This window comes from Chaetodon trifascialis, chromosome 9 (genome assembly GCF_039877785.1).
Source record: "Chaetodon trifascialis isolate fChaTrf1 chromosome 9, fChaTrf1.hap1, whole genome shotgun sequence".
Lineage (NCBI taxonomy): Eukaryota > Metazoa > Chordata > Actinopteri > Chaetodontiformes > Chaetodontidae > Chaetodon > Chaetodon trifascialis.
The window spans coordinates 17,031,540-17,052,705 of NC_092064.1; the positions used below are offsets into that span (position 1 = coordinate 17,031,540).

The 21,166-nt window shown below is 42.6% G+C and overlaps 1 protein-coding gene across 2 annotated transcripts; it reads right to left on the bottom strand.

Annotated features, from left to right (window-relative positions):
• Window positions 1-10,443: 10,443 nt before the first annotated feature.
• On the bottom strand, window positions 10,444-18,929 carry LOC139336223 (apoptosis-inducing factor 3-like). Of its 2 annotated transcripts, none has more exons than XM_070970227.1 (19): window positions 18,824-18,929; window positions 17,930-18,024; window positions 17,716-17,825; window positions 17,504-17,613; window positions 17,030-17,074; window positions 16,847-16,928; window positions 16,479-16,591; window positions 16,257-16,343; window positions 16,067-16,158; window positions 15,788-15,918; window positions 15,276-15,391; window positions 15,112-15,183; window positions 14,817-14,880; window positions 14,633-14,709; window positions 14,288-14,405; window positions 14,072-14,170; window positions 13,901-13,976; window positions 13,715-13,819; window positions 10,444-12,891 (listed from the first exon to the last, which is right to left on the bottom strand). In XM_070970227.1, the coding sequence occupies exons 1-19, from the start codon at window positions 18,842-18,844 to the stop codon at window positions 12,861-12,863; spliced, it is 1,644 nt and encodes a 547-aa protein (XP_070826328.1). In that variant the 5' UTR covers window positions 18,845-18,929; the 3' UTR covers window positions 10,444-12,860. The 2 variants fall into 2 exon arrangements, with proteins under 2 accessions (XP_070826328.1, XP_070826329.1); XM_070970228.1 differs by having other exon boundaries at window positions 11,463-12,891; window positions 17,930-18,014; window positions 18,824-18,881.
• Window positions 18,930-21,166: the final 2,237 nt, after the last annotated feature.

Consider the following 21,166-nt stretch of genomic DNA (forward strand, 5'->3'; position numbering starts at 1 on the left):
TTCTGCAAGACATTGTCGGGCCAGCTGGCTTGAATTACAACTTTGGGTGGACCAAAGTCAGTCTTCAGTCTTCATCTCAACCATAGGACCAAAATAACCATAGACTCATTGCGTTATAGTGGAGTATCCCTGTGAGAGTTCAACGCTCTGATATAAAACTGGATTTGACAAGTGCAATTGCTATTCCTCTGCTCACTTCTGAATCATACGTCTGTTGTCTCTTTTTAACATGGTTTTTCTACCTGTCCCTGTCTCTGCTCTAGACATGTTCTATGGCATAAATACTGTAACTGTGACGGTGTGTTCTGACTGGAACCACAGACATTTCAGTTAAACATTTGGCCAGTAGGGGGCAGTAATTTCAATTGTGAGCCGCACGGTTTGTTTTTGAGCCGTGTAGGCAGCCATCTTGTTTTTTATTCATTGTGAGCCATTGTAAGAATGAGCAGGCAAGGGATCACATCCATCTTTTTCGGGGGAATCAGTTAATGGAAGCATTGTCTGTAAGTACAGTTTTAAGATGCACATATTGCACTGATGTTATATTTTATATTGATGTGAGCCTGTATTTCATTTCCATGCTTGTTTGTTACTTGTAGCTGACTTGTGATTGTCAGTTGATTTAGCTAGGTCGTAGCTCTCTGGTATCTTTATTAGTTGTATTGTAGCCGTTGGTTAGCTACGCATGTTTGTAGCCTTACGTGCTATATATTTTTAAGGATTACAGTGAAATATGTTGATTAGTGGGGTTTATTACAATAATTGTTCATTTCATATTTCTTTTTATTTTAGTTTTACCCGATCCATATGCTGTACAAAATAAATTCATCGTTAAACGGTACAGTGTGTGAAAGGAGTCATCTGTCTGCCTAGTTGAGGAAGGGGACTCTTGACAAGGGCAGAACAGTAAAAAGACAACTCAGCTGTGGATTACATCTCCAACCTGCTCAAACCCAGTCACTTCAGCTAAAATGTCAGCTCCGGGGAGAGAAGGTGACGAAACAAGATCAGAGTGCTCACGCTCATCGAAAACATCTAAATCATCTAAAGCAACCAAATCATCAAAGTCATCTAAACATTCCCATAGATCTGCTGCTAGCTTGGCTGCAATAGAGGCACGCGCCAAAGCTGAAGCAGCATGTGCCAGAGCATCCTACGCACAAAAGGAAATTGAAGTAAAAGTAAAGATGGCTGAGCTGAAGGCCACTCTGGAAGCCATGAAGCAGGAGAAAGAAGCTCAGGCCGCTTTAGCTGAAGCTACGGTCCTTGAAGCAGCAATGGATTCAGAAATCATCGAGGAGCCATCGGGAGTTGGTGACGTCGACCAAGGCCCAGTTCATACTTCGGCTGAGAGAACTGAGAAGTATGTTCAGGAACAGCATGAATACATTAACGCCTGCCAGCCGCTAGACAACCCACAGGTGGACGCAGGGTTTCAACCGGCGCCCACAATCGCTGTTGATCACAAGCCAAGCGACGACCCTCCTCTATGTGTCACACCCATTCAAAAGCGACGTGCAACGCAGCTTCCTTCCCTCAAAACCCCAACTCCGGCTGAAGCAGCTTCTTCGCCGAGACACTCGCTGGATCATTTCAGGCCAAAAAGGGAAAGTGATTGGATCCCAGCACAGACAGCTCCTGGGTCCAACCTTTATATTCCACCTAAGGACAGTAGTCAGGGTAACGACCAGTCACCACGGAGAAGATCACAGGAGTCTGGTGACCCCAACCACAACATATCTGACTTAGCAAAGTTCCTAGCTCGTCATGACCTACTCACAGCTGGACTCACAAAATTCAATGATAAACCTGAAAATTACTGGGCTTGGAAGTCCACCTTCTCCAACGCCACTGAAGATCTTGACCTAAAGGCCAGCGAGGAACTTGATCTCCTGATCAAGTGGCTTGGACCGGAATCCGCTGAGCATGCAAAGAGAGTGAGATCAGTTAATATCAGACATCCTGCAGAGGCCCTCAGTATGGTCTGGGAGAGGTTGGAGGAGTGCTACGGTTCTGCAGAGGCCATGGAATCATCTCTCTTTAATAAGCTTGAACGTTTCCACAGGGTTTCCAATAGAGACAATCAACGTCTGCGAGAGTTAGGTGACCTCCTCCTCGAAGTCGAAGCAGCCAAAGAGGAGGGCTACTTACCTGCTTTAGCCTACCTCGACACAGCACGTGGCATTAGCCTAATTTTGGAGAAGCTGCCCAGCAGTCTTCAGGAGAAATGGATGGTGCGTGGCACAAAATATAAACAACAATATAATGTTAGCTTCCCACCTATTTCTGTCTTCTCCCATTTCATTCGTGAAGAAGCAAGGATGAGAAATGACCCAAGCTTCGTCACTCCTGCCGCCAGCAGCTGGTCACCTAAGGGAGAGAAATTCCAGATAAGAGCATCAAGAACCCCTATTACGGTGAATAGAATAGAACAGAAGTGGACAATATTCAATACGAGCATGAGGACAAAGGATTGGATAACACAAAGAAGCAGTGTCCAATACACAAAAAACCTCACCCCTTGCACAGGTGTAGAGCCTTCAGAGAGAAGCCTCTGGAGGAGCGCAAGGCGTTCCTGAGGGAAAACGGAATATGTTTTCACTACTGTTCTTCAACCTCTCACCAAGCAAAGGACTGCAAGGCTGTCATTAAGTGCTCAGAGTGCAACAGTGTTAAGCATATCGTAGCCCTTCACTTCGGCCCGGCACCATGGTCCGGCAAATATGTCGCCAGCCCCACTGAACAGTATGGCGGGGAGGTAGAGTCTTCTTCTTCCTCAGTAACCACTGCAACATGCATGGAGGTCTGTGGAGATGGCTCTACGGGGAAATCTTGTGCCAAAATCTGTCTCGTCTATGTTTATCCCGAAGGCCAGCCAGAGAGGAAGACAAGAGCAAACGCCATTCTAGACGACCAGAGTAATAGGTCTTTGGCCAGGTCAGCCATCTTTGAGATGTTCGGCGTAGAAGACGACTTTTCCCCTTACACTCTCCGGACGTGTGCAGGAGTTTCAGAGACGGTAGGTCGAAGGGCAAGGGGTTTCATTGTGGAATCCATTGATGAGAAGACCAGTCTAGTTCTCCCTACACTCATTGAATGTGACCAGCTACCTGATAACAGGGCAGAAATCCCTACGCCTTCAGTTGTGAAGTATCATCCGCACCTGAAGTCCCTAGCCTCCAAGATACCACCCCTCGACCCCAAGGCCAAAATACTGCTCCACTTAGGGAGGGATATCATTCAGGCACACAAAGTTCTGGAACAACGTAACGGTCCTGCTCGTTCCCCCTTCGCACAAAGATTGGCCCTGGGCTGGGTAATAATAGGAGAGGTCTGTATAAATGGTGCACACAAACCTTCACCTGTTGACGTATTCAGAACCTACGTACTTGAAAACGGACGCTCAAGTTTCATGAGCCCTTGCCTCAACAAGATTGAGATCAAGGAGGATATAAGCCCCACCTCTAGACTTACTCATCCTCCTACTCCACCCCTGGAACGGCAATCCTCGGCAAGAGGTTCTGCAGGTCTAAAGAGTGAGGTTGTCTTTCATCACACGAAAGACGATGACAAAACAGCTCCTTCCATGGAAGACTTGGCCTTCCTAAGGATTATGGAAAAGGAGATCCAGCAGGATGAATCGAACAGTTGGGTTGCCCCGCTGCCCTTTTGTAGCCCACGTCAACGTCTCCCTAATAATCGCGAACAGGCAAGTCACCGCCTCGCCACCTTGACCTGTTCACTCAGGAAGCACCCAGAGAGGAAGGAACACTTCATTGATTTCATGAACAAGTTCTTCGAAAATGGGCATACTGAAGTAGCTCCTCCCTTACAACCTGATGGGGAGTGCTGGTACTTACCTTTCTTTGGGGTGTATCATCCTCAGAAACCCCAACAGATAAGGGTGGTATTCGACTCAAGCGCTCGACACCATGGTGTGTCTCTTAATGACGTCCTCCTCACCGGCCCGAACATGAACAACACCCTGCTTGGAGCGTTGCTGCGGTTTAGGAGGGAGCCAGTAGCTGTGACGACCGACATACAGCAAATGTTCCATTGCTTTGTGGTGCGTGAAGACCATTGGGATTTCCTGCGGTTCCTCTGGTACCGCAATCATGACCTCGATGGTGACATTGTGGAGTACAGAATGCGTGTTCACATCTTTGGTAATAGCCCATCGCCATCTGTGGCCATATATGGGCTCAGGCGTGCGGCCATGGAGGGAGAGGAAGACTACGGACCTGAAGCGCAGCTGTTTGTTGAGAGGAACTTTTATGTCGACGATGGTCTTGTGTCGCTGCCCACTGAGGAGGAAGCTATCACTCTTCTCCAGAACACACAGGACATCCTGGCTCTCTCCAACTTACGACTTCATAAAATCCTCTCATACAGGGTCAACGTCATGAGGGCATTTCCTCCAGAAGATCTGGCAAAGGGGGTGAAAGACCTGGACCTCGACGCAGACCTCCCTCCCATGCAGAGAAGTTCAGGGGTGAGCTGGGACATTTCAGAGGACGTGTTCACTTTCAAAGTGTCAGTGGCCGGAAGGCCCTACACAAGGCGTGGGGTCCTGTCTACTGTGAACAGCCTGTTCGACCCACTGGGATTCGTGGCCCCAGTAAGCATCCAGGGAAGGTCTTTACTCAGGGAGCTCACCTCAGGGACCTGTGACTGGGATGACCTTCTCCCAGAGGAGAAGCAAAGAGAATGGAAGACGTGGAAGGACTCGCTAAAGGAGCTCGAACAGGTGAGGATACCACGCCAATACACCTCTGTCTCTCTCAGTCAGGCTCAAAGCAAGGAGTTATGTGTTTTCTGTGATGCATCTACGACCGCTATTGCTGCTGTAGCCTACTTGTGGACGACCAATGCAAGCAATAACACAGAAGTTGGCTTTGTGCTAGGCAAGGCAAAGCTCGCCCCTCGCCCAGAAACAACTGTCCCAAGGCTTGAGCTGTGCGCGGCAGTTTTAGCCATAGAAATAGCGGACATGATAGTGGACGAGATAGACATGGTATTTGACGCAGTGACATTTTATTCTGATAGCAAAGTAGTCTTAGGGTACATTCACAATGAATTCAGACGATTTTATGTGTACGTGAACAACAGGGTGCTCATCAGGAGGTCAACCAGCCCAGAACAGTGGAAGGACGTCCCCACTATTGAGAACCCAGCCGACCATGCCTCGCGATCAGTCCCAGCGGGCAGTCTGACTCGGATTACATGGCTGTCTGGTCCAGCATTCCTGTTAGAGTCAGCTGAACGTGAAACTTCTCCCACTTTCTTTGTCTTGGTGGACCCGAGCTCTGATGCTGACATCCGCCCGCAGATTACTTGCCATACCACCAAGGTCACCACCAGTGATGTATTGGATCCTGAGTGTTTTGAGAAGTTCTCTACTTTGTGGTCACTAAGGCGTGCAGTTGCAAGACTGGTTCATGTTGCCAGCTCCTTCGGGCAAGGTAGCGGCTGCAAGGGATGGCACATCCATGGAAGCCCTTGCTCCAAAGAAGACTTGGATCAAGCAACAACCATTATAGTACGTGCTGTCCAGCAAGATGCCTTCAAAGAGACATTAGAATGTATCAAGGAGGGAATCGGCATTCCAAAACAAAACCCACTCAGCCTAAGCCCTTACATTGATGCTTCCGGGCTTCTCAGGATTGGTGGACAGCTGTCCCAAGCAAACCTGGACAGAGATGCAACCAACCCCTTAATCCTTCCCGGACAGAGTCACATCACTACCCTGCTTATTTGGCATTGTCACGAGCAGGTTCAGCACCAGGGGCGTCATATCACTGAGGGTGCTCTGAGAGCAGCAGGTCTGTGGATCATTGGTGGGAAACGACGCGTCTCTAGCATTCTTCACCATTGCATCACGTGCCGAAGACTACGGAGGAAAATTGAGACTCAGAAGATGTCTGACCTACCTGGCGACCGCCTCAGTTCTGACCCACCTTTCTCATTTGTAGGCTTGGATGTCTTTGGACCGTGAACAGTCGTGGCAAGATACACCAGGGGAGGATTAGCAAGCAGCAAACGTTGGGCAGTGCTTTTTACATGTATGAGCACCAGGGCCATACATATTGAAGACATCGAGTCAATGGACTCCTCCAGCTTCATAAATGCTCTGCGACGGTTCTTCTCCATCAGGGGCCCTGCCAAACAGATAAGATCCGATTGTGGAACGAATTTTGTGGGCGCCTGCAGTGAGCTGCAGATGGAGACAATGAACAGTGATAAGGGGGTGCAGGAATATCTGACCGACAAGGAGTGCAAGTGGATCTTCAACCCACCACACTCGTCACATATGGGAAGAAGCTGGGAGCGACTAATAGGTCTCACAAGGCGAATCTTGGACTCGATGCTGTTGAAGGTCAGCCCAGCTAAACTCTCCCATGAAGTCTTGACCACATTTATGGCTGAAGTCTCGTCTATTGTGAACGCTCGCCCATTGGTTCCTGTGTCCACAGATCCAGATTCCCCCTTTATCCTAACACCAGCGACACTTCTCACACAGAAGGTCGGGGCACTTCCTCCTCCCAAGGGTCACTTTGATGAAAAGGATCTATACAGTAAGCAATGGAGACAGGTGCAAAGTCTCGCCAACACCTTTTGGCATCGTTGGAGGATGGAATACTTGCCTACCCTGCAGAGACATAGGAAGTGGCAAAAAGGAGAGCGCAATCTGTGTGAAGGTGACATTGTGCTCTTGAGGGACCCCCAAGCCAAGAGGAACGACTGGCCCATGGGTATCATAGTCAAGACGTTTTCCAGTGCAGACGGAAGAGTCAGGAAGGTAGAGGTCAAGACAGCCAAGGATGGCTCATGCAAGACCTTTCTACGGCCCATATCAGAGACTGTCCTGCTCTTCTCTACAGAGACTGAGTAGGTTTCACATTTTAGTTCTTTTCTGCTTCCTGTCGTTAATGATGGCATCCTTCTGATGCCAGGCGGGGAGTGTTCTGACTGGAACCACAGACATTTCAGTTAAACATTTGGCCAGTAGGGGGCAGTAGTTTCAATTGTGAGCCGCATGGTTTGTTTTTGAGCCGTGTAGGCAGCCATTTAGTTTTTTATTCATTGTGAGCCATTGTAAGAATGAGCAGGCAGGGGATCACATCCATCTTTTTCGGGGGAATCAGTTAATGGAAGCATTGTCTGTAAGTACAGTTTAAGATGCACATATTGCACTGATGTTATATTTTATATTGATGTGAGCCTGTATTTCATTTCCATGCTTGTTTGTTACTTGTAGCTGACTTATGATTGTCAGTTGATTTAGCTAGGTCGTAGCTCTCTGGTATCTTTATTAGTTGTATTGCAGCCGTTGGTTAGCTACGCATGTTTGTAGCCTTGCGTGCTATATATTTTTAAGGATTACAGTGAAATATGTTGATTAGTGGGGTTTATTACAATAATTGTTAATTTTATATTTCTTTTTATTTTAGTTTTACCCGATCCATATGCTGTACAAAATAAATTCATCGTTAAACGCTACAGTGTGTGGAAGGAGTCATCTGTCTGCCTAGTTGAGGAAGGGGACTCTTTTGACGAGGGCAGAACACAGTGTGTTATCTTGGCAAGGAGATTTGAATCTTAAGGGACTTCCTGATCAAATAAATTAAAAAGATGATTTATCTATATTTGAGCTTGTGCGCTCTGTGTTTTCTTTCTGCTAATAAATACACTTTTTGAACGCCCATAATTTGCATCTCTAACGTACTTCTTACTCCTTTAAGGACAAAAGACAAAACAAAGAATAGTGACAAATGAAACGATGCAACACAATGACCAAAAATGCAAATAAAGCGCATGACCAAGCACATTTTGCACCATACAGACATAAAAATGATTACTTTGTCTTCAGTTATGAACAGAACATAAATCCACGCCTGCAGTGGAGACATGGCTGTGAAGCTAACTGAATATGATGTGCAGGATTATTCAATAAATTACCATCAACCTTTAACACATGCCTCTCAAAATTTCATGCATTTAGTAATGTTGATTAGTAAAAACCGTAAAAGTTCTACGTAGCCGTACTCACCTGATTTCTTGCACCTGACATCGATCAGAAACGACGCAGTTCTTCCTTCCGCCCGGAGCTCCACAGGAGAACTGCTCACGTGACAGCCAGTGGAAGTCCCGAGCTCCTCGCGAGCTCCTCCCACAGCCAACCGTAGCCGAAGAGGGGTGGAGACGATAAGCCCTGCCGCTCACACAGGCTCTGGAGGATGGAGATTAGCTGTGGGCAGTTGAGGTAACTGTCAGAAATATTATTAGTTGTAGCTATCATGAGTCAGCGGGACTGATTTGCGTTCGCTGAGGATAATTTCGTGAATTTAGTTACGGAAGAGTGAAATGTTACCTAACTTTAGACGTCGAACGGCACAGGCAGCCATTGTTTGAATGATGTCAACTTACCAGCCAGAGTTAAAGAGTTAGTTTAAGTTAAAACAGTAACTCTTAGACCCTGTGGTCTGTTGGTTTTGACAGCAACGGTAATTATCTTTGTGTAACCAGCATTAAACTAAACAAACGTTGACGCCAACGTTGAAACACTTGATGGACGTAACTGACTACGTTTACGTTAACTGGTAACGTTAATTTACTGTACGCAGGTGACGTCATGGTACGTTATCTAACAGCGTTTTTTTTTTTGTTTTTTTTATCTTTTTCGGAAGAAAAGTCATAATAATTTACAGGAAAGTATCTCGTTACAAGAAATCATCTTGTTATAACGTTAAAACTGAATTTTTACGAGTAAAAATTCACACGTCATCAGTGTGTCATCCAGTTTCTAAGTAGTTAGCTTGCAGTAAACGTAACGTTATGACGTTTTTTCGTTTTGGTTTGTTTGAGATGAGGCTGATTCAACAGAAAATGTTGATTTTGCATTGCTTAAAATGATAAAAGAAAAAGCTTTTCCTAAATCAAATGTTTAAAAAACACATTTGGATAGTCAGTGCCTGTAAATAGCTGCACATAATGTGCTTCTTAGCTTTTTATTTGTACGTACACTTCAACGCTCTGAAGCTTTGTTCCAATGTTTTTGGTGAGATTGCCCATTTTGTTTGCTCACTCAGTCACTCATCCACCCAATAATAATGACTCTGGAAAGTTTTTATTTGTGGCGGGGCGTTCAAGAGGCCCCAAACATTCATTCACCTGTACCTGCTGACATTACTAAAAAACAGCACCGTTCGGCCCTGAGCCGGATGGCATCGCTGTGTCACCAAATATTTCAGTAGTCATTCATGTCGAAAGACAGGCCCAGGCTTGAATTAAAAGAGTGAAAAAGTAAAATATTCATCATGTTCCGAGGTCCAGTTTCAATATTAAACAATGCTAGTGCATAATAAAGGTTGTGACAAATAAATATACCATGCCATGAGTTACAGTGTCTCTGTTTAAATGTGAAATAAACTACGGTTCCCTTAAGCCCATGGTGGTTTGTGGACCAATGAGGTGGAGCAGGTGGGAGAGAACCAGTGTTGCCTTCATAATTTGTATGTTTCTTTGTCAGTGCTTTTCTTCATTCTGTTTTAAATAACATACGTTGTAACAAATTATACACTGGTGGCTTTTGTTTTATTTGAGAAATCAAACATTACAAAGATAACAAACATTAAAAAGGAAAGACGTCTTGATCCTTCTCATCTGTTGAAGTGGCTCATGAAGAATGAATCGTTGAGAGGATTAGGCTGATGGAACAGTAGTGTTTGAATGCACTTTTGCTTGATCAAAAGGTATTTCTGACTGTCACACACATGGTGGCTATCAGTCCCTTATGGCACCTCAACTCCCATCATGACCATCAATCACTGGCCAAATTTGGATTTTCTGGGTCTAAATGCCAGAAAAGAGTTTAATATTTGTGTGTTTACTAGGGCTGGATATCTTTTGACTATTTTGGGATACTGGTGCCCATACAGTACAGTACATAACATACACTACCAACACCAAAACAGTACTTTTTTTTTTAAAGTATCTTACTTTGAGAAATATAATTATGTTGTTCTACAAAACATTTCTTTCATTCAGCAAAAGAGTTCAAACTCCTCATGTTAAATATACCTAAAGCAGTAGAAAATGAACCTTGCTGAAATAAGTTATAATATAGTTTGGATTTGGTAAAGGTTTAATTAAAATTTAGGAACTATCTGAAAGAGAGAAAGATTAAGATAATAATATTACAAATCTGACAGGACGTTTGATGCCAGCAGTTTTATGTTTTATGACACTCAGTGGTGACATGCTCATCTCTGTCAGTAGCAAAAATAACACTTAAGATAACACTTTATTAATCCCCCATGGAGGAAATTTGGGTGTTACAGGCAGCTCATAGCTGAAAAATGTTAATGATGGAAGTGATGAGATAGCACTGAGAAGATCTAAGAAAATAAATAGTAAAGCATTAAATCGTTTGAAAAACATCTGCTCTTTCCTTGTCAACTTTAATGGATGGTGGCTTTTCAAGGTAAAGTACATCAATATTTTATCAACCGTTAACATTTTATAGTATCATGTGTTGTATTGGTACTCACTGTGTGAAAGCGGCATTTTCGACAGGGACCTGAACACAACTCAATACATGAAACGTGCTCTTGGCCACGCCCCTTCATAGTAGGGCGGGGAGACGCTGTTGTTTGGTTTCTGTTCATGTCAAAAAGTTACACAAGCAAGGTCTTTACACAAGACGGTTTCACAACTGTGAATGAGACTTCACGCCTGCGTCCTCCATCCACCTGTGGCCACAGGGCTTTCTCTGAGGATTTTATCTTTATTACAGAAAAGCATCACAAACATTTAATCTGTGTCAGAGGGAAATAAATTGAGAGCATCGTCCACGCCTTCTCTCTCTGGACAATAACCGCGTTTCACAAGCCTGTTTGGTTGAAGAGTGGTCACAGATGATTGGGAGTCTCATAATTCCATTAGTTAATAATAATTATACATTCGTGGGAGCTGTGGCCTGTGAAGCCTGCATCTACTGATCAAATATTTCAGGTATGGAGTTGAGCTCAGTGATTTTAACGACTGGGAGCTCGGTCGGGTTTTTCAGACTTGTCAACACTGGGGTTAGAAAACTCCCCATGCCTGAGTCTGCCTGCAGGAATGCATGGAAATGGAGAAATATCTCCACATCCTTCGTGCACAGTTTTATCACTGCGATATTGGCTGTGCTTTGGTAAGTTTCATTCAGTTTCCAGCTACTAAAATGATATATTTTGTAGTAAAAAAAACAAGTTCATTTAAAAAGTCACCTTGATCTACTTGAGTAAACAAAGAATTAATGTACAAGAAAAAGATTCTGTGTAAAAATTACAATAAAAGCATTTTCCCAATGTTTGCCTCCTGTTTTCTGCTGTCACTGTGCAACATGAGAGAAGAACGTTTAGGTGTTGGTTAATAAATGCACTACAAAATAAATTAATAATAAGTTCACGCAGGCAGTAACAGTAAAGACGACTGAGAGTGGACGCCCTGCTGGCAGGCAGTGGGTGCTTTATATAATGTTAAATAAACAAAAAAAAAGCCACTTTGACAGAGAAGAGGACAAACAGCAGATTCAAGATGGCAATGGACAACAAAAATGGAGTTGAAAATCCAAAGAAATAACAAACGCCCTGTGATATGTTTGATAAGAAAGGTTTAACTATACCTGAACACGATTTCATTCTGATTGCTTATATAACCATTATAAAAGCAACAGTCAACACCGAGAACAACTGAAGCAGCAAAGGTTATCTACATATGAACAATAATGCACCGGAGTTGATGAATCAAACAGCCTCCATACTGCACCCACAGGCTGACAACAGTAAACATGATGTGATACAGATAATCAGCGGTGTTGAAGCTGCCTAAAAGCTTTGCTTCAGACCTGAGCATTAGTCATGTAACACAGACCTCTTAAGGCAGTGAAATGTCAGGTTCCACAAAGTGTCCGTCGCTACTTTCTCTTCATCTGGACTTGAACTTCAAAATCAGACAATAAAAATAATAAATACATGAATGAATTTTACATCAGTTAGAAGATAAAGACTAAACAGTAAGCCACAGGGGTATCAGCGATAAAAGATAAGTGTTCATTAAAAACATCCATCACGAAGTAAATGAAGTTCAGTATTTTCACTGACCTTTGAAATTTCAATAAGTTACTCATTAAATATATTGTAACTAAGACAAGTGCAGTGGTGTGTTTTCCAAATGTTTTAAGTGAATAAAATAGTCTGAAAAATGCATCACTTTAATATTAAAATAGTACTATGACAACCCCACGAAATACTACTGAACTGAATGCTTATGCAATCTAAAGAGTTGGGACGCTGTGAAATATTAAATAAAAACAATGCAATCATTTGCAAACCCTTTTTGACCTAGCTTCAACTGAACACAGAACAAAGTATATATTTACAAAAATCAAAAAGCTGATGAGGTAAAACATTAAATATATTGCCTTTGTCCTGTATTTAATTGACGATATGTCAAACAGGATGAGGACAGTATCACATTCTGTCTGTTTAGGTTTTACACAGTGTCCCGACTCGTTTGGGATCAGGGTTGGATTTATGTGGTCAAACCCCCGGCAGTCAGCATAGTCGTATCCGGGCTCTGCTCATTACACCGTGATCAGATCAGATTAGTGCACAAAGTTCAAATTCAATAAAGATTTGCTTGCTGCTATGGTAACAGTGCTGTAAGAGCAGACATCTGATTGGCCTTCAGAGGCCCTGAGGCAGTAAACAGTGCAGTCCAATTTGGCATTATCTGATGGCGAGAGGATGAAGAGAGAGAACGGCGACATCCTTCGTCACGGAGAGGTGTTACACCTGGACACAGCAGGCCTCGGGTTACATCTGCAGCCAGCTCAGGTCATCAGCTCTGAATACACGAGGAGGTAAGAAAACAAATGTTCAACAGTGTCAAGGTTATGGCCCTGTGATCTGGGATATGATAACTCGTAGTTCACACGCCTGTGGAACGCTGACATGACTTAAATAGTATAACAGTTCATAGGTAAAGCCGCTATAATCTACATTCTTTAAAATAACAATGGATCAAATGACTATGTGTAGAGTGAAAAGGTGTGGCAATTAGCATTTTAGCATCTTTCAGCTCATTGCTTTGCTTTTATGGCCTCTAATTTTACACTCATGCTTCATTTTCAGCCAGGGTTGGCAGTTCCTCTCTGTGAAAAACTCTAAAAATTGATCGTATGTCATATACCTGTCATATACCTATACCTGCCCAGCACTAAAGTTAGAAGTCTGTAATTATAGTGGCTTAAGAGCCAGATATATTTCTCTCAGGAGCTGGTGAATAACTAGACACAGCTAAAAGGGGGAGTAAATACTGGACTTAGACTCACCATCTATGTTGCTCCACATCTGCTGGATGTGAAACTAAGCAACATTGGAGGTGGTAACATGGAAATGTTTCTGCCTCCCCTAAGTGGCCAGAATCAGTTACTGCAGGCTTAATAGTGACAGCTGAGCTCACTGTAGGTCACGGCTGTATCATAAGGGCTTTTTGAATTTGGCTTCTTTATCTCATTGCCAGTAATAAACAGTCAGAATGAAATTTCCTCCCCAAAGATATAAGGCAACCAATGTCACGGCTGAGAAATCCATTCCATCATGCATTTGATGTGCATACAGTATCTACACACACAGTCTAGTTTGTGTGAATGCAGCACGACACTCACTGAGCCTGCGCCTTTGTTAAAATCTGGCCAGTAGCCATCAGCTCTGCAACACGAGCCACTGCAGGGTCGAACATCAGGCTGGCCGCGGCCACCACCACCTCGTCCCTGTCAACCAAAGGAGAGATTCAACACAGACTGCATATATTCACGCTCATCTGTATCAGAAGTTATTCCAGAGCGGCTCACTTTATGTAAAACGCCAGAAATTTCCTTTCTTCCACTTTGCCTTTGAATATGATTTCTGTGTATCCTTCCCCGTAGCCTAGAACGAGGAAACGAAAGGGAGGAAATGAAACTTTAAATGAGAGTTTAAAATAGTCTAATGTAAGGCTGACATTTTCTCAGTAAATACACCACCTGTGTATCTGATACTCTTCCCAAGCAACACAGTCCAGAAGAAAGGAACAGACTCAATTTTGGTTGGTTTCTTCAGCATGTTTAGGGCAGCTACTCTTCCTGGACCAAAAAAAAAAGGAGCATGATGCAGAAGTATCTTAACTCAGCCTCATCGGCTACATGAATCCAACAAACACGATATGAAACTGTGTTTCTATGAGTTGTTCAGTCTCTTACCATGAGCTTGTGACATCTGCCAGTGGCCAATGTTGACCGGCTGGTCCCCACGAATGGTCAGAGGGAAAGAGGTAACATCCCCAGCACTAAAAATATCTGGTATATTGGTCCTCATGAACTGTTAGAAAAGATAAAAAGCAGCAGTGGGTTAACAGCATACAGAGGTAGTCATTGCAGTGAAGGATTAAGATAATATTCAAGATTAATGTTTAAATAAACAACAACAAGCAAATCAAGCGCATTCATCAGACATACACAGCTGTAAAGACACGTTTATGCTTCATTTCCTATGTCAGTGTCACAATGATGAGAGTTTGGCTGCGTCCTCTACTGAATGTGTGCTACCTTGTCGACAACCACAGCCTTCCTTGAATCCACTTCCAACTCGCTTCCTGCCAAGAAGTCTGAATTGGGGATTACGCCTGAAAAACAGAGATCTTTGCATTTGATTTTTTTCAGAACTGCAGCTTAACAAATCATGAATAAAAAGGATATATCCCAACACTTTGAAAGAGAATAATAAAATTACCAATTCCAGCAATCACCACATCAGCTTCCAGGACTGTACCACTCTTCAGCACCACCGCCTTCACCTGGAAAAAATAAAGAGACTGATTTAGCAATAGGTAGTGATAATAGAGGCCATTTTGACATGACAGTACAAAGCACAATGAATATGAATAATAGAGTTAATGATGGCTGAATTCCATTTAGCTGCTTCACTTTCAGAGTCCTGGCATTATGCGTACTGACTCACGGATAAGACTTCGTAGGACAGCTGAATATGACGGAGCCATATTATCAACATTAACGCTCACAGTTACCTTGCCGTTCTCCCCTTTGACCTCAGCGACTCCATCGTTCATGAAGAACTTTACATTGTGTTCCTCCAACATCTTAAAAAGAAAAACTGTATTTTAACATTTGTTTCATTGAATAAAAGTTCATAAACTCACATTGAACAATGACACACATCCTGGTTTCTCACCTGCATACTCATTTTGCCGATCTCTGACCCCAGAGATCGCTCATACGGGTATCTGGTGGTGCCAACCATGGCCACGCTGGCAGCTTTGTCTGATAAGTAGGATGCCACCTCCATACCTATTGTGTCAATGACACAAACACTTCAGCGTTATATGGATCAGCAATATATGGAGTGAAACAAAGCTGAATGAATATGATTTATGTAGGGAGTTTGCTGATGCTATCACGTTATCTTAGATTCAGCTTGGACCATTTTTTTTTATCAGTTGCTCACACTATCATTGTTAATGATTGATGAAAGAGGTTTTTTTTTCCAGAACACTGGTGTTTAATCTCGCACTGTCAAATATTTACACAGTATCATTCATATTATGAATGGGGTCATGACACCCTCCAGATGGAGCATCACGTCAACCTGACGGCCAAACACAAAAACAGCTGCAAGCCTGTTTTTATGAAGATCAACAATCCATGTTTCATTCTGTTGTGTGAAGAGAAACTGAATGGGATAACCTATGAAGGAGGCTCCAACTACAACAGCTTTCTGGCCCAGGCAGGAGCTGTGAATCTCTTTGGCGTCTTCATAACTCTGCAGTAACTTTACTCCCATCAGGTCAGAACCAGGACAATTAAGCTGCTTCGCTCTGTGAATAAAATAAGGTCTGTTACTATAATGTTGGCCTCACATGGAAACCCAAAACTCTTTAAAGGCTTTCTGTGTCTTTGTGTGTCCTCTAAGTCAGATGAGTGTGAAACAAACAAGACTGAAGGGAACAGGATGGCGACTCGAACCTGCAGCCAGTTGAGATGAGAAGCTGGTCGAAATGCTGCAGAGTGCCATCGTTCAGCTTCACCGCTTTATCAGCTGGGCTTACCGATACCACCTGAAGCACAAAACACATTTCTCAACGTGACCAAAGAGAGGATCGGTTGGTTTTTTGAATATATCACAAACAGTCCCTTTTGCCTTTTTGCTTCTCACCTCCTTCTGTGTCCACACCTCAATCCCATACTGCTGATAAAACTCATGCGGCCGGAGGACAATGCTGCTGCTGTCCACATTCAAAGCCTGGAAGAGGTAATGCCCTTTACTACAAACAGGCTGTCAGCTAACACTGACAGAAAGATCTATGATTCAACAACAGCAACTGGACACAGATGCACGTGAATCCAGGTTACCTCTCCACTCTGAATTAGCTCCCACCTTGCTCAATTTGGTCTTGTCGAATGGAGGCAGGCTGTCTTTGGTGACCATGATGATCCGACCTTGGTAGCAGTTTTGCCGCAGCGTTTCAGCACAAACCAGGGCAGCAGGACCTGAAATAACAAAACTCATTCAGTATGTTAAATGTTCAGACTATACATTTAGAGATAGAGCTTGAGCAGACTTGAGCACTCGACTCCCACATTTATAAGACATTAGTCTCTTTCTTCAAATCCTACTAGCAGGATTTGTGATGCCCCAAAATTCAAAACACACAGGCTGAATACTGAAGCAAACAAAGTAGCTTTGAACTGATAACTTGAGGTTTTCAGGTGGAACCTCCTGCATTTATTCCATCTGGTCTGTACCTCCTCCTATAAGCAGGATAGTGTGTTTGACATCTGGTACCACGCTGCACATCTCCTTCACCCTCTTCGTCAACTTCAGGGACTGAAAGAAACAAACAAGGGACTGTTGAAATTGTGTATTTTAACACAAAATGAAAGAAAGCTGTGTGATCATTTTTATCTATTTAACTTGCCATCACTTACATTTTTGTTGATGGTAACATACACCTTGCCATCCTCCACTCTGACCTGTCATTTTTTTAACAAATGAGAAAGAGGTTAAAGTACAGAATGCCAATTAAAAGATATTTTTCCAAAGGCTACAGACCATAGCACAGTGGAGGTGAAATGTTGACAGCAGAATCCACTCAGAAAAATAGGAACTGTTTAGAACAAGTGAGGAAGTACCCTGAACGATAGTAACATCTTGTAACAGAAAGTTAACTTGGGATATGTCAAAATTCGCCCTTTTCCTGCCTCACAATTTAACACTGTGGTCTCAAAGTGGAGTTTACTCTAATTTTGCAAACACAATGATAGGAGATGTAAAATGTGTGGTAAGAGTTGACAAAACATTTCTCTAAGTAATGTGATTACATTTTTATCACTCCTGGAGTCATTCCTATATAAAGAACGGTTAATTGCTCTTAAATGTTGATCTCTACATACATGTTTTACCTTATAACAAGGCAGACTGTCCAGACCTGGATATTCCTCAATATCCCCAGTTCTGACATTAAAGCAGGCACCATGAAAGGGGCATCTCACTCTGTTACCAACCAGTGCTCCTGGAATATCAAAGAACATGCAATGATCACCACTTAAATTCAGCGAAAAACATTCCATGAAGTTATTTGTTCAGATGTTGTTGTGTAGAGTGGGAGGTTTACCTTTGGCAAGAGGTGCATTGTAATGAGAGCACTGGCTTCCAACAGCACTGTACTGACCGTGGGTGCGGACAAGCAACACCTTCTGGTCCTCCACAGTTACTTCCTTCATCCTAAACACAAAGACAGACAAATAGTAAAGAATAGGCTCCCAGACACAGATGAGAAAATGAGAAAATCGGATCTTCTTCCAGTCAGGAGAAGCATTGCGACTTACTGTCCATCTTTCAGGTCAGTCTCTTGACACACCATCCCAGTCACCTCCTCCTGGTCTTCGCCTGGTTCTTGGCACTGATTCATTTCTGCAAGACACTGTCGGGCCAGCTGGCTTGAATTACAACTTTGGGTGGACCAAAGTCAGCCTTCAGTCTTTATCTCAACCATAGGACCAAAACAACCATAGACTCATTGCGTTATATGGTTATAGTGGAGTATCCCTGTGAGAGTTCAACGCTCTGATATAAAACTGGATTTGACAAGTGCAATTGCTATTCCTCAGCTGACTTCTGAATTATACGTCTGTTGACTCTTTTTAACATGGTTTTTCTACCTGTCCCTGTCTCTGCTCTAGACATGTTCTATGGCATAAATAGTGTAACTGTGACGGTGTGTTATCTTGGCAAGCAGATTTGAATCTTAAGGGACTTCCTGATTAAATAAATTAAAAAGATGATTTACCTATATTTGAGCTTGTGCGCTCTGTGTTTTCTTTCTGCTAATAAATACACTTTTTGAACGCCCATAATTTGCATTTCTAATGTACTTCTTACTCCTTTAAGGACAAAAGACAAAACAAAGAATAGAGACAAATGAAACGATGCAACACAATGACCATAAATGCAAATAAAGCGCATGACCAAGCACATTTTGCACCATACTCTGTCCATTGTCTGCCTTCATTGAGACATAAAAATGATTACTTTGTCTTCAGTTATGAACGGAACAGACATCCACGCCTGCAGCGGAGACATGGCTGTGAAGCTAACTGAATATGATGTGCAGGATTATTCAATAAATTACCATCAACCTTTAACACACGCCTCTCAAAATTTCATGCATTTAGTAATGTTGATTAGTAAAAACCGTAAAAGTTCTACGTAGCCGTACTCACCTGATTTCTTGCACCTGACATCGATCAGAAACGACGCAGTTCTTCCTTCCGCCCGGAGCTCCACAGGAGAACTGCTCGCGTGACAGCCAGTGGAAGTCCCGAGCTCCTCGCGAGCTCCTCCCACAGCCAACCGTAGCCGAAGAGGGGTGGAGACGATAAGCCCCGCCGCTCACACAGGCTCTGGAGGATGGAGATTAGCTGTGGGCAGTTGAGGTAACTGTCAGAAATACTATTAGCCATAGCTTTCATGAGTCAGCGGGACTGATTTGCGTTCGCTGAGGATAATTTCGTGAATTTAGTTACGGAAGAGTGAAATGTTACCTAACTTTAGACGTCGAACGGCACAGGCAGCCATTGTTTGAATGATGTCAACTTACCAGCCAGAGTTAAAGAGTTAGTTTAAGTTAAAACAGTAACTCTTAGACCCTGTGGTCTATTGGTTTTGACAGCAATGGTAATTATCTTTGTGTAACCAGCATTAAACTAAACAAACGTTGACGCCAACGTTGAAACACTTAATGGACGTAACTGACTACGTTTACGTTAACTGGTAACGTTAATTTACTGTACGCAGGTGACGTCATGGTACGTTATCTAACAGCGTTTTTTTGTTTGTTTGTTTGTTTGTTTTTTACCTTTTTCGGAAGAAAAGTCATAATAATTTACAGGAAAGTATCTCGTTACAAGAAGTCATCTTGTTATAACGTTAAAACTGAATTTTTACGAGTAAAAATTCACACGTCATCAGTGTGTCATCCAGTTTCTAAGTAGTTAGCTTGCAGTAAACGTAACATAATGACGTTTTTTCGTTTTGGTTTTGCATTGCTTAAAATGATAAAAGAAAAAGCTTTTCCTAAATCAAATGTTTAAAAAACACATTTGGATAGTCAGTGCTTGTAAATAGCTGCGCATAATGTGCTTCTTAGCTTTTTATTTGTACGTACACTTCAACGCTCTGAAGCTTTATTCCAATGTTTTTGGTGAGATTGCCCATTTTGTTTGCTTGCTCAGTCACTCATCCACCCAATAATAATGACTCTGGAAAGTTTTTATTTGTGGCGGGGCGTTCAAGAGGCCCCAAACATTCATTCACCTGTACCTGCTGACATTACTAAAAAACAGCACCGTTCGGCCCTGAGCCGGATGGCGTCGCTGTGTCACCAAATATTTCAGTAGTCATTCATGTCGAAAGACAGGCCCAAGCTTGACAGGCCCAGACAGGCTTGAATTAAAAGAGTGAAAAAGTAAAATATTCATCGTGTTCCGAGGTCCAGTTTCAATATTAAACAATGCTAGTGCATAATAAAGGTTGTGACAAATAAATATACCATGCCACGAGTTACAATGTCTCTGTTTAAATGTGAAATAAACTACTGTTCCCTTAAGCTCACGGTGGTTTGTGGACCAATGAGGTGGAGCGGGTGGGAGAGAACCAGTGTTGCCTTAAAGTGCTCTTCGTAATTTGTATGTTTCTTTGTCAGTGCTTTTCTTCATTCTATTTTAAATAACATACGTTGTAACAAATTATACACTGGTGGCTTTTGTTTTATTTGAGAAATCAAATATTACAAAGATAGCAAACATTGAAAAGGAAAGATGTCGGAAAGGTGGCTATCAGTCCCTTATGGCACCTCAACTCCCATCATGACCATCAATCACTGGCCAAATTTGGATTTTCTGGGTCTAAATGCCAGAAAAGAGTTTAATATTTGTGTGTTTACTAGGGCTGGTTATCTTTTGACTATTTGGGGATACTGGTGCCCATACAGTACAGTACATAACATACACTACCAACACCAAAACAATACTTATTTTTAAGTATCTTACTTTGAGAAATATAATTATGTTGTTTTACAAAACACTTCTTTCATTCAGCAAAAGAGTTCAAACTCCTCATGTCAAATATACCTAAAGCAGTACATGAACCTTGCTGAAATAAGTTATAATATAGTTTGGATTTGGTAAAGGTTTAATTAAAATTTAGGAACTATTTGATAGATTAAGAAAGAGAGTGGTGACATGCTCGTCTCTGTCAGTAGCAAAAATAACACTTAAGATAACACTTTATTAATCCCCCATGGGGGAAATTTGGGTGTTACAGGCAGCTCATAGCTGAAAAATGTTAATGATGGAAGTGATGAGATAGCACTGAGAAGATCTAAGAAAATAAAAAGTAAAGCATTAAATCATTTGAAAAACATCTGCTCTTTCCTTGTCAACTTTAATGGATGGTGGCTTTTCAAAGTAAAGTACATCAATATTTTATCAACCGTTAACATTTTATAGTATCATGTGTTGTATTGGGCCCTGCAATCGGCTGGCGACCGGTTCAGGGTGTACCCC

Excerpts from the sequence above, each read along its gene's own strand:
- LOC139336223 (XM_070970227.1), bottom strand. The coding sequence starts at position 18,844 with ATGTCAGGTGCAAGAAATCAG. Across the intron at positions 15,392-15,787 it reads AGTTGGAGCCTCCTTCATAG|GTATGGAGGTGGCATCCTAC; the intron begins GTTATCCCATTC and ends TTGACACAATAG. Across the intron at positions 14,710-14,816 it reads TGTGGTGATTGCTGGAATTG|GCGTAATCCCCAATTCAGAC; the intron begins GTAATTTTATTA and ends TCTGTTTTTCAG.